This window comes from Orbicella faveolata, unplaced genomic scaffold (assembly GCF_042242905.1).
Source record: "Orbicella faveolata isolate gen_17 unplaced genomic scaffold, um_ofav_v1 contig_47, whole genome shotgun sequence".
Taxonomy (NCBI): Eukaryota; Metazoa; Cnidaria; class Anthozoa; order Scleractinia; family Merulinidae; genus Orbicella; species Orbicella faveolata.
The window spans coordinates 15282067-15294963 of NW_028301577.1; the positions used below are offsets into that span (position 1 = coordinate 15282067).

General features: G+C 39.2%; 1 protein-coding gene across 7 annotated transcripts in view; it reads right to left on the reverse strand.

Annotated features, from left to right (window-relative positions):
• Positions 1–1356: 1356 nt before the first annotated feature.
• LOC110064413 (bridge-like lipid transfer protein family member 2) overlaps positions 1357–12897 on the reverse strand; it is a 257542-nt gene continuing 246001 nt past the window's right edge. For 6 of the 7 annotated variants that reach the window (XM_089279154.1, XM_089279150.1, XM_089279152.1 and 3 more), the window contains one exon: positions 1357–2511. In XM_089279154.1, coding sequence (XP_089135280.1) covers positions 2393–2511 — 119 coding nt within the window. In that variant the 3' untranslated portion in view covers positions 1357–2392. The remainder of the gene's footprint in view (positions 2512–12897) is intronic. The other variant, XR_016204073.1, reaches the window with a different exon arrangement.

Below are 12897 nucleotides of genomic sequence, written 5' to 3' on the forward strand. Positions count from 1 at the left end.
TACATGAATACTAGAAAATAACGCGTACACTTTACTAACCTTAATATTTGGCCACAAAATCGCGTCTACATCGTCGCTTGCCACCCAAAAAAACTCAATGATTAGAAGACAGTCAACGTTCTCCCACTACCAAAATGGCCGCTTATTCTCCTTCTCAACGTTTGGTCGCAAAAAGTCCTAGATAATGCTGGCCAGACTCTATGCGAGACTGGAAACAACATATTTTCTTGGTCTGCATGAAAGGTCCGCCATTTTCCCTGCTAACAATAGCTTCATGACGTCATGACTGTCCTAATTTATCGGGATATTCTGGACTGATCAAATAGTCACGTCGAGTCACGGAAGAGTGCGGTCTTATTCTGTTGCCAGCTTTGGTGTTAACAATAAAACCGCGTCAAACTAATACACAATGCTATCAAGTAACACAGCTGAGGAGCGTTTCAAAGAGAAGTATTGAAGTATTTACTTGACCGAAATTATATCCCACAGTCACCTCATCGACTAATGAAATTAATTGCCTGTTTCAGTAAATGCCGCGGAGTCTGCGGCAATAATAACGACGTTTCTTTTGTCACAAATTTTACTAGTTTTACATTTAACTATCGCGGGAAAGTTTCGGCTGAATATGAACTTTTGGCTCTCTGTCATAGAAAAGGAAATAAACAAGTTGGGGAGAAGCCATATGTTTCCATTCTTTATCTGACACCTAATAGTTATAAAACAGCAGTTGACATTTCTTGAATCGAACTTGGGAAGATCCCAGAAGATACGCAGTCACAGAAGCGTTCTTTGCACTAAACAAAGGAGAACTGACGTTACCTGAAATACAGCTGCTATTCCCGGACAAAACGAGAGTGTGGTATCACTTAAAAAATAAAAAAGCGTGCATCTGAACTCGAGAACGGAGTTTATCGCACTAGCAATTCTAGAACGCATGCGTCTTACATGTTATGTTAATTCTACCACAAGAAAAAGTACTCAACGTTCGTAACATATCATTCTTGTCCCCAGAGGCCGCGCTCCTTTAGGTCAGCACCAAGGCTCGCGACCTCTGGGATCAACCTCTGGGAAGGTCCAAGACCGGAAGTCCGCGATTCACGGACTTCTCGTCACTCTACGCATGCTCAGAGTCAAGTCTGACAAATTGGCTGAGAATACGAAACCATCACTCTGCGCATGCTCAGAAAATTGGACCTTCCCAGAGGTCGCGATTCTTGGTGTTGACCAAAAGAAGCGCAGTCTCTGGGGACGAGAATACTAAGATATAATCCACTTTGACGCGCACTAATCTGCGCATGCGCTTGAAGCAAATTTCTTTTGTTCTTAAGAGAATAGCACCACAAGGATAGCATGAGATTTGCAAAACCAAATATATATTTTTGTCAAGTTATCTAAGAAAGCAACGTAATTATGTCGCGTTTTGCGTAATACACACGGGTACCTATGGTTACCCCACTAGGTCCCCTTAACGCAAAGCTAATTGATTAATCGAAATTAATTAATTAAACAAACATTAAAGTTTACACCTTATTGTGTTAGTACTTTAGTACCTTAGTGCCTTAGGGTGCGTTCCTTTGGGGTGATCTGAATCAGGATCAGTGATCCAAGATCACTCGGATCATGGTGCATCAAAGGAACCGATGAATCCACTTGGTCACGGATTCATCGGTTTCTTTAATGAACAATGATCTTGAATCACTGATCCTGATCCAGGTCACCCTAAAGGAACGCACCCTGAGTGCATAAGTGCCTTAGCGAACAACAGCCCCCCTAAACCATCCCAATAGTGCACTCTGCACTAAAAACCAACCCAGGTTGAACGACCGGATAGGGGAGGCCATGGCTAGTGACTGAGAGACCTGGAGAGTGAGTGGAGGTTAACAGAGTAGATGTATAAATAAGATGTGTAAGTATTGCTCACCGGAATGTTTCAGTTACATGTAATAAAACCTGTTACAAACCTTAAGCAATGAATTACCTGGTGAAACCTCCAGTTATTTTTAGCAGTTGAGAAATAAAGAAATTACCCTTGTGTTTTCTACATTTAGTCCATGTTAGCAAACTCCTACATAATCCATTCCTTTGCCTTTGTTTTTCAACTAAAACCTGAGATAATAATCCAAAGCTTGCCAGTTTTAAACCAATTGATATATTTATTTTCTGTAAACCACGTAGGTAGCAGTAGCCACTGTAGTGGAATAAAACTTTTATAAATTCCCAATTTACCTGTATAACAGTAATTACAACTTTTCAAATATGTCACATCCACCCACTAAGAAAGGAACAGTTCTAAACAAGGTAAACCTATAGCTGAGAAATAGACTGCGCACATGTATAGGAACTTGTTCATGTTTCACCAACTTAAGAAACAAGTTATTTCTGTATTTCACTTTTAAATGTCATTGCTCATTATTTCCTCTTCTTCTTTTGGCTGGTCATCATTTTCAAAAGTTTTATACTCCTCCTCCAAGTTGACAGGTTCAGGTCCCGCTCCGTCAGGTTGCAAGAGACCTGGAAATGAAAAATTGAATGTTTTTCTGAATGATGGAAGGAATGGACGACGAACGAAGGAGAGATAATACTTACATGGTGCAAAAAGTACTGTTACTATAGACCATGTATGATCTCACCTCCCTTTGTAATCAATGATTACTATAATTAATGTACTGTGTAGGATAATAAACAATTATTGGATGAGATTTTTGTGATATCCAGAATAATCAAGGTCGAGGTAGGGGTTATAAGCCCAAGCCAAAGGCCGAGGCTGATAACCCTTACCGAGACCTTGATTATCCTGGAAATCACAAAAACCGAATCCAATAATTGTATTTTTATACAATGAACTTAAAAAATGGAAGTCATGATTTTGCTTCTTCACTGACGGCAAGCAACACAAGGCGTGCGAACTTGACATGATTACCCGTGACCTTGAGTGTCCTTGACATGATTATTGTATCATCTGCAGAGTTGACGTCACAGGCGCTGATTTCGAAAATTCACTGTACGCTTTCGACCATCAGAAAAGAGATGAGTGAGTTCAATGTATAATAATGCAGATAATGTATGCAGCAATGTTTATGGCACTTGGCTGAATACCGAGTATACAATTTCACAAGTACACAACACTGCTTAGCACAGGAATGGTGAACACGCAAGGCCAGGCCCCAAGGTTCATGTACGCAGATGATCACCAAATTTATCATATCGGGGACGACCAGGGAGCCGTTACATCGCAACTCAAGGAGAGTGCTAATTTTGCTACAAATTGGTACGGCTCAAATCTCTTAGCCGGGAATATCAAGAAGTACCAAGCCATGAACATCGGCTTTAGCCAGAGCAATGGTAACATCCATGTAAACGGAGAGGAAATCAAGACCACGGATAATCTTCAGCTTTTAGGCGTGACACTAGACTCCGATCTTAGTTTCTCTGACCACATAAATCTTAGCTGTAAAAAAGCTAGTCAAAGAATAGGCGTTTTAATGAGATTAAGAAACCTAATTCCTAGGCAGTCAAAACTAACATTGTTCAAATGCGCCATTTTACCCTACGTTACCTACTGTCACTTAGGATGGGACTTTTGTAAAGCTAGCGATACTAGAAAACTGGAGAGAATACAAGAAAGAGGCCTCAGAGCAGTTTTTAAGGACAACAGCTCAAGCTATAATCAACTGCTCGCGAGGGCCGGTCTGCCCACATTACTTAATAGACGACTTCAAGACCTCTCTATTTTGATGTATAAAGTTAAACATAAGTTATGCCCCTATTATCTCTGTGATTTTTTCAGCAATAACCCTAGTACGTATAACTTAAGACAATCTGACTTTACAATGCCCAGGTTTAACTCGGTGAAATATGGTATGCACTCGATCAGATATCTAGGACCCAAATTGTGGTCAAAATTACCAAAGAGCATAAGAGAGGCCACATCTCTCAGCACTTTTAAGACGAACATCAGAAATCTCAACAATCTTGATGCATTATTAGATGACGGCTGCAGAGGCTGTCCGCTCTGCTCCTCCTAAAGATTTTTTTTTTTTTAAGTATGTATTATTGTATTATAAAATTCACTGTACATAGTCTCATAACATATTTTAACTTGGATTTAAATTTTACTATTGTAAATAGCTATAGGTTTTTTTTTTTTAGTATTTTCTTCTAATTTAACTCGTTTTTGTTATGTCCCCGTATTAGTAGGGGAGTTTTTCCCCAGCTAGGTGGTTGATGACATTCTTAATAAAGTTTCTATCTATCTATGGATATATCATGATCATGTAATCAATGCATTGATATCATGTCACAACTTAATTCAACTCAATATATTTTTGCCCTTGAAAAGATCCTGTTTCCAGTCCTTGTTCAAATTGGCACTTTGACTAACAATTCATTTTACTCCAGTTGTTAGATGTATTAGATAACAATAACAACGTAAACTCACGTCGTCTACATCTACTTTAATACTCTTCAACACTTTACAGAAGGAGAGGGAATTATTGCCAAGGCAGTGAGGCCTGAGTTTAAATTTTGGCTCTCTTTTTACCTCCTGGTATGACGTAAGTCATGCTATGAGGTTAAGGGTTTGGGGGTAAAATTCAATTGAAAATCACTCACTCACTTTGTTAGACAATTAATTTATGCATTAAACCTGGATTAAACACGTTCTCCCTCATCTCCCACTCCCCGACAAGTTTGTCTCGTTGTTCATTGTCTCAGTGTACGTATTCGGGGGGTAGTACAAAGGCGAGAATATGTCCTACTACTTGGACAGATTGGCCCGGACAGATTCAAAATGGCGTCCTGTCCCTTTGAAGCGTGATGGTTTTTTGATTCCAAACCTGATCGGAACATACCTTTGTGGAGCCAACAATGGAAAGGAAATATGCTACAGAATACTTGACTGCAGAGAAATGGGCGTCAAAGTCGTAAAAGTGACGATAACATGAACGATTCGTGCGCGAAGAGCCGTTAAGACCGCGAACATGAAATAAGCTTCCTGCAAATTGGTTAACGTTAAACTTTGTTCATTTTTTCTTGTTTTACCCACGACCATGAAAACTTCGAAATGTGCGGTGTTTTGAATGCAAATCACGGACTAAGGGGCCTCTCGAGACTTTTGGAAACAAAGTGGTAGTTGGATAGAGGTTTAGGTTTCGGTAAAGAGCGCGGCTATGGACATCTTTGGACGACGACGACGAATCGACCGGCCACAGGAAGAAAGCAGTACGTTGAAATAAAAGCTTTATCATCTGGAACAAAAGGTAAGCCTTCCTCCTCCTAATTCGTAGAGAAATGACTTTAGTCAGTCTAGCATCAGAACTTGCTATGGAACTGCTGTGTACATTAAGAATGATTTAAATTGTACTGAAATTCCATACAGATTTAATGTAAATAGTGTGGAAATTACTGTAACAGTTCTTAGCCATCCAGTTCCAAATATTCATGTGGTGGGTATCTACTGGTCAAAAACTGTTAGAATTTCACAATTGATTGAAGCTCTTACATGAGTCAGTATTGACAGAACCTACAATTCCTACTATATTGCTTGGAGATTTCAATATTAATCCGATACAGGAAACTACGGAACAAAAAGCTCAGAAAGCATTTCTAATCACAAATAGAGGGTACACACAGTTGATTAACCAGTATACTACTGACTACCGTACACAAATAGATCACATTTATACAAATATACCACAACATGTGCAATCTGCCGGTACACTGGAGTCATACTGTAGTGATCACAAGCCTATATATATTTCCCTGTAAGCTGTCTGAAGATATTACTTTGCAAAAAAACTTCGCCTGTACACCTGAACCACAGTGATGCAGAATGTGAAACCTACAAATTACACTATAACTGAAAAGTTAATTATTTCATGCACGCAAAGAAAACAGAATTATTTATTGCATAGATCGACAAATAATGTTTTTCAATTACTCCCTTTCTGTTTTTAACTTGCATAGTAGAAATACAGAAATACATTATTTTTTTATGTGTATTATAGGTGCAGAATTTCCTACTGTCAACAACTTATGCGCATTAAGTATGGAAACGACATCAACTCTGCAGTATCTGCAACCGCAATAATTATGTAAGTGACAGAAACAAGATGGTAACAACACGCTTGGTGTTGCTATGTCTATAAATTAGGTTACAGCTGCAACAAACTGAAACGCTTCATTTGGAATTGGCAAGAACACAAGTAATCAAGTGCTTATATGAGACAACTACAGATAACAATACCAATTTTCCTAACACACACCAAGATCCCAAAATGCTAAACTTCTCCGAACACAGAAAGTACAAAAGGAACATTACTGCTCACAACCATATGAAATGAGTATGTTCAAGGACATATAATTAGAAAGTTGGAAACACATTTTACAACTCCAGCCATTACTGCACAAGAATGCGCACAAAACACTTCAGTGGACCTCACCACCTCCTTGGAAATTCAGTGACAAAGTAAATTTATTATGCTGTACTGTAGTGAAATAATAACATAAACTGGAGCTAAGAAAAAGAGGGGATAAAAAAGGGAGAACTGCTGTTGCAGCAACAAGAAAATTTGAATATTTAAGAGGCGTCATAAAATCTCAATAGCATTTTAGAGATCAAAACACACAAAAGTGAGTGTATAATGTACAAACTGCCTTGATATAGTAGAAGCTACATGTACATGAACTTACTACTTCTCTATCAAGGATACCAATTGAAATTATATACATCTATACCAATGTTTGACCGTCAAATTTTCTTTCCTGCACATTACACATAATGTTGACAAACATTGTATATAATTTCTTCTTGTAGCTCTCATCATACTTAAAGCATTTTTGAGTGGTACAGTATGATAGTCATGCAAAATTCCAGCAGATTAAATTATATTAAAATAACTCGTCACAATGGCCTCGACTACTTGAATTCTGTCCTTTCTGGCAAGCGGTTTTATGTCACAAACTGCGAACACGCGAACACTCCATCCTAATTCGCACGTAGTCTCGCGCGTATTACTCTCTCTTTAGTCAATTTTCCAAGAAAAACAAAATCCAATCCTCGTGATGAGTTGCACACCTAAAACTTATGGTTGCCTCAGAAGCAACCCAGTAATTAAAAACGCCTTTGATGCTTTCCTGCCACACCTCCATCCCTCAAATTTGGACAACGCAAACCTTTGCCTATATCTTAACTAATTTTCTTCAGCAATTCAAAATTTAAGAAACTTTTTCGCCATTAATACGCTTACCAACATACTAACTGTGCCGGCACGTGTGGCCTACGATCAAAGGTAACTTTGCAAAGAACGCCAGATCACAGGTTACATCAATGGTGCCATCAATTCATACCACGAGGTTGCTCTAAGAAGCCTTTGATTTTTTTCCTCGTTGAGTCACAAATCGCCGTCTGGTCTCTAAAGCGCATGCGTCACTTGTGTATTCGTCCATTGTCGTCGTGAAAAGTTAGCACGGATTCCATGATTTCTAGGGCGATGAAATCACATAGAAACGAACACCCCGTTCGCGGAAGACCAACACTAAAGAACGTTAAGCGTTTTGGAACGGGTCGGTCTTTAAGCCTTAGGAGGGATCAATTTATGAGCGAACATTTTGAGTGAATTTATCAAGAATCATGTTATACCAAAGGAGCTATCAACTCTTCAACTTGGTAAAAAGCATCTTCAAAAGCGTCATCGTATTTTTAGACATGCTCGTGAACCAAGTAGAATCCCAGCACGAACTCAAGAACGTCTCAGCAACAAGAACAGAAAGGTTAGAGAATTTGTTTACAAATGTATCTGTTCGAGTACACCTAAGTAAAGCGTTCTGAGAAACTTCGTAAAGTATAATAAAGTTAAAATCTCGAACTAAACGATATTCTCTCGTTATTTTCTTGTAGCGTAGAGTTATGTCTTTATTAGAATGAAACCCATGAAGCGAATTATTACATATTTAAGCTGAAAGAAACTAATATATGTTGACCCCAGCAAAACAATTCTTGGCTTGCACTGTCACAAAAATCCTGACGCAATAAAAAAATTATTCGAAAACCATTAATTTTTAGTGGACAAAGTCAAAAAATTGTGATGTTATAGGAGATTAATAAAGATGACACCCCTAATTTTTAAGTCTGTGCGTTTTTGCAAACCTCAGATATTCGTTGAAATATTTTGCTCAAATTTACAGAGCCCAGCATGGAGCTGCCGTGTTGGTATACCTCGGTACACCAACATTGCAGCCGGAAAATAGTGTAAACATCTGGAACTTACTTTGGCTATCTAGGCGACTGATTATCTGTACTGAACAAACAAGCATTTATGATAATAATAATAATAATAATAATAATAATAATAATAATAATAATAATAATAATAATAATAATAATACTTTAACTTCTGAATGGGCCAAATAATGGAATTTAATGGCTATTTATTGGCATCCTAATACTTTAACTTCTGAATGGGCTAAAAATCACGAGATAAGTATGTGTTTTTCGACAAACGCGTTCGTAGCTCTATGTCACGCACCGCTATAACTCTGAAATTCAAAATTTCTCGCTTGCTTGAGAAACGCAAAAAACAACAACAACAACAACAACGACGACGACAAAGGCTAAGGAAAATAGACTGAAACGTTTATAGTCTGATTTAAAGACCTTGACTCAGTTTACGCCCTTAAGGCCTGCAAACGAGTGATAAGCTATTAATCGATTCCAAGAAATGCAATCAACATGATCAAAGGCAGAATAGCTTGAGCACATCGATTTGATTGAATTTCGTATGACTTCAAAAGCAGAACATTTGGCTCAATTGCAATATAGCTAGTGCTTCTCAGTATAACGACTGCCTGGGAACACGCAGCAAAGCGTCTAGTTAATTTTGGAATATAATGATGTCCGATGAGAACCAGCAATAAATTATTACCTTACTGCTCACTAAATTTTCCCGTAGGTGTGTGGTTAAAACTGAATCTGAAACAGAATTTGTCTTATGAAATTTACAACTGCTAAGCATGACACTTAGAACTTTTGTACCTCCCATTTAGGTATCCTCTCTGGGTGAAATTATATTTAAACGTGTACAAACAACTTCACTTTAAAAGCTGTTTGCTCACTACTATGATCCATCGAGCACATCGCCTGTCATCTACTCCTACCGCGTTTTATGATGAGTGCAACAAGCTCCGCTCTACTTTCCTTAATTTAGGCTAGAAAATCAATTTATCCTGCATAATACCTACAATATCAATGTACCCAAGGATGCTAGTGACGAGACCCTACTATCATGGTCCCAATACCATTTAAAGATCAGCAATCAGCTAATTCAGTCAAAAGGCAAATGCAGAGTATGAGTGCCAACATTGGTGTCCACATTAACCCCGTCTTCCAGAGCAAGAAGGTTGTTTACGTTCTCAGTCCGAAAGAGAAGTTAACAAATTTAAATGTCATCTGTGCAACACAGATTATGTCCGGTACGACATTAACACTAATGCATCAGCAAACACAAATACTCAGCAATCAGCAGGCACCTAGACGATATACAATTTTGATTGTTTAGTTTTCGAGAAGCTATTCATTACAAAACTGAACACTGTGTTAAGGTGGCCGAACACAGTTTTCAAGTGCCTATGCTTAATTCACCATTACTTTTAAACTATTTATGCTTTGGCGCCCCTTTTTTGCAAGAGTCAAGGTTAACCACAGAAGGGTTTATTCTCGCATTTTGGCTAAGATGTGTGCTGTTGCCATGGCAACGGAACTGGTTAAAAACTTGGCTTGCTTTCTTGCCAATGTTTATTTTTTTTAATAAAAAAATTTCACTTGACCTGGAGGTGGTAGAAGAAGACAGCGTGAAAACATGGCTGCCAGTGCCTTCCTGCATTTTTCTGGCCAATCAGAGAGGAGATTGAAAGTTAGCGATGTCATCTGTGAAGAACACTGACATTTTCCTTTATCGACTTCATTATGGCGGCCATCGTGAAATTTTCATAGTGTTTTGACCACGAATGGTAAGTCTTTGAATTTAATTCAATTATTTCAATGTTCAGAGTATAACGGAGTTTAAAAAGTAAATGTTAATTTACACAAAGAGCCTTTGAATTGCATATATTCAAGGCAGGACAGATCTACTGCCGTGAAAACCATTTGGTGTAAGATTGCACTTGACTGAATAATGGTTGATCGGCAACGCTCTTTGTTAAGAAAAGACAAGACTTTATTTTCAGTTCACATATATTTATTTACAAAAGTTGATAAGGATATATATTTTTTTTAACTGAAAATACTAAAATTGCAGTCAGGGATGGACATCAGAATTAAAATTTGTGCTTGACACTGACTCTTGTTAACGTTAGAAACAGCGTTAATAAAACTTCAAAGACGTTTTGACCAAACAACTTTGGCCTTCATCAGTTTTTTTAAAAAGCCAACTGAGTAAAGGCTTTCTAACGGTTCACAGATCTGCGCATGCTACGCCAGCAAAAACATAACAAACGACCGCTGCGCGTGATTACGCGAGGGATTTGTTAACGTCCGGGATGTCAATATGTTCATTTCCCGCATTGTTGTCTCTCTGCGAATACCAAGCCTCGAGAAGAAGTCTCTCGTGAAAATTACGAGCCTTGTCTACAATTGTCGCATGGTCGAAGTTTATACTATGGACAAATAGGTTCGCGTGTTGCGCAACTTTGGAATTGTTGTCTCCAACCCGAATCGTCCTTTTATGTTCTTTTAACCTTGTTTCCAAGGCTCTGTCAGTCTGTCCATAGTACATGAAGTTGCAATCAACGCAGCCGACCTTGTAAACAACACCCCTGCACTGCGAGGAAGAAGGTTTGTCCTCTGGTCTCGGGAAACACATGCACAAAACATTGAAAGGTTTGTAACCCACTTTAACGCCGTTGTTACGTAGTACTCGCGAAATTCTCTCAGAGACACCTCTGACATACAGAAGAACAACAAAAGTTGAGGTTGAAGGTGCGTAGGGCTGGAAGTGTCGTTGGTACTCTAATCGCGGGGGAGAGAGTTGTGGTAGGACTTGCAACTCCGGATAAAACGCAGAGAGTAGTTGTTATCCCTTAGCACTTTGATGACGTGTCTCCTCTCTCTCTGTAACACCATCGTGGAGGATGAGTAGCTGTGGAGATTGCTCTTTCTTCTATGTACTCCATCACCAAGTTAGCGATAGTGGCACTCACGGGAGATCCCATGGCACAGCCGAACGTTTGCTGGTAATGTTCCTGATCGTAGGTGAAGAAGCTGTTCTTCAGGACAAACTCTAGTAACTTCATGATGTTCGTCACAGAAATATCTGTACGTTCCGTTAGAGTAACGTCCTGTTGTAATTTTTCACGGACGATCTGCAAAGCAAGGTCTACTGGCATGGACGTAAACAATGCAATGAACGATACCATGATCTCATCTTCTGTAATTGGTTGGTCTCTAACCTGTTGGGCAAACACAACACTTTTATTTATCAAGTATTTCTCCTCCAGCAGCGGGGATAAGATGGAAACCAAATGTCGGAATACATTGAAGGTTGGCGCGTTGATGCAGCTGGCTATTTGGCGTGGTGGTATACCAGGCTTGTGGATCTTTGGGAGCCCATAGGAGGAAGCCGGGATAGCATCTGTGCCGTGAAGACGGTGATGCAGGTTTGGATCCACTTGCTTGACATTCTGGTCGTGAGTGGAAGGACATGACTTAATTTCTGATAATAGCTTGTTAAGGTTCTTTTCAAGCCGTGATGTTGGATTCCTACGTTTGTCTGTGATCTTAGTGTAGGTCTCTTCATCGCTCAATAGAGTACGAACCTTCTCACGGTACTCAACCGTATCCATAACGACTACAGCCTTCCCTTTATCTGCTGGCACAACGGTGATAGTTGGATCCTGTTGGAGAGTTCGATCCGCGGCAAGTTGTTGTCGTGTGATGTTCTGAGTGGCCTCAGGTGTGCTGTTCCTCAAGATGTTTACAACAGAGACACATATTGTCGCTTTAGTTACTAAGTCAATTGACTGAAGTGTCTGTCATAGCAGAAACTATCAGCTTAACATAACTTAATATAAGCTTAACTCTATCTCGTTGGTGTTAATATTATTCACATTTTGCAATTTTACTCCCCATAAAAATGGAAAAAAAAACTCAAACTGAGATGAAGTTAAGTACATTAGTACAAAAACCTTATTAAAGCTCATATATTCCTTCAAAACTTGTTAAGTATAAAACAAGAGTACGGATATGATTGCATCTTTTGTATACAGAGCTACAAAGCTAGTGTAGAAGGCAGAAAAGGCATTTACAATGTGGATCATGTGAAATGCAATAAATGGTCAGAAAGCGCGAATAAGGAGCGCAAGCGAGAAGTTTAGGCGAGATGTGCGTGCGTGGAATGCGCAGGGCACCTTCGACAAACATTTGGCTTGCGTCACAGGCATCTTCGACCACATCTTTAGCAAACCTTTGACTTGAATCGCAGACAAAGCAACAAAGCAAGCAAATGTATATTCAAAGATGATCTTTGATGCGCATCAAAGGTTGTCAAAAGCATGCAGAGGTGGCCTTTAAAGGAGAAGGTCACTCCAAAAAGCTCACTTTTTTGTCTTCACCTATAGCAAGTAAACATTCAGCTTTTCCACTCATCGAAGTTTAGGTCTCTGAAGTGCCCGCTATCCTGAAGAAATTCATCTCGAAAGAAGCGACTTCGGAGGCTGTCATTTTGAAACTGTCTTGGCAGCCAGGCCGTGTTTATGTGACGTCATTCCATCCAACTCGAAACTGGCGGTAAGTTGAAAAACCTGCAACTATCCAAGCAATTATCCACTTCACTATCTTAAATGCTTTCATTTCGGAGTTTGGAGCATGTTTGGCTCAAAATAATATGGCTAAAGAGCAGCCATAAC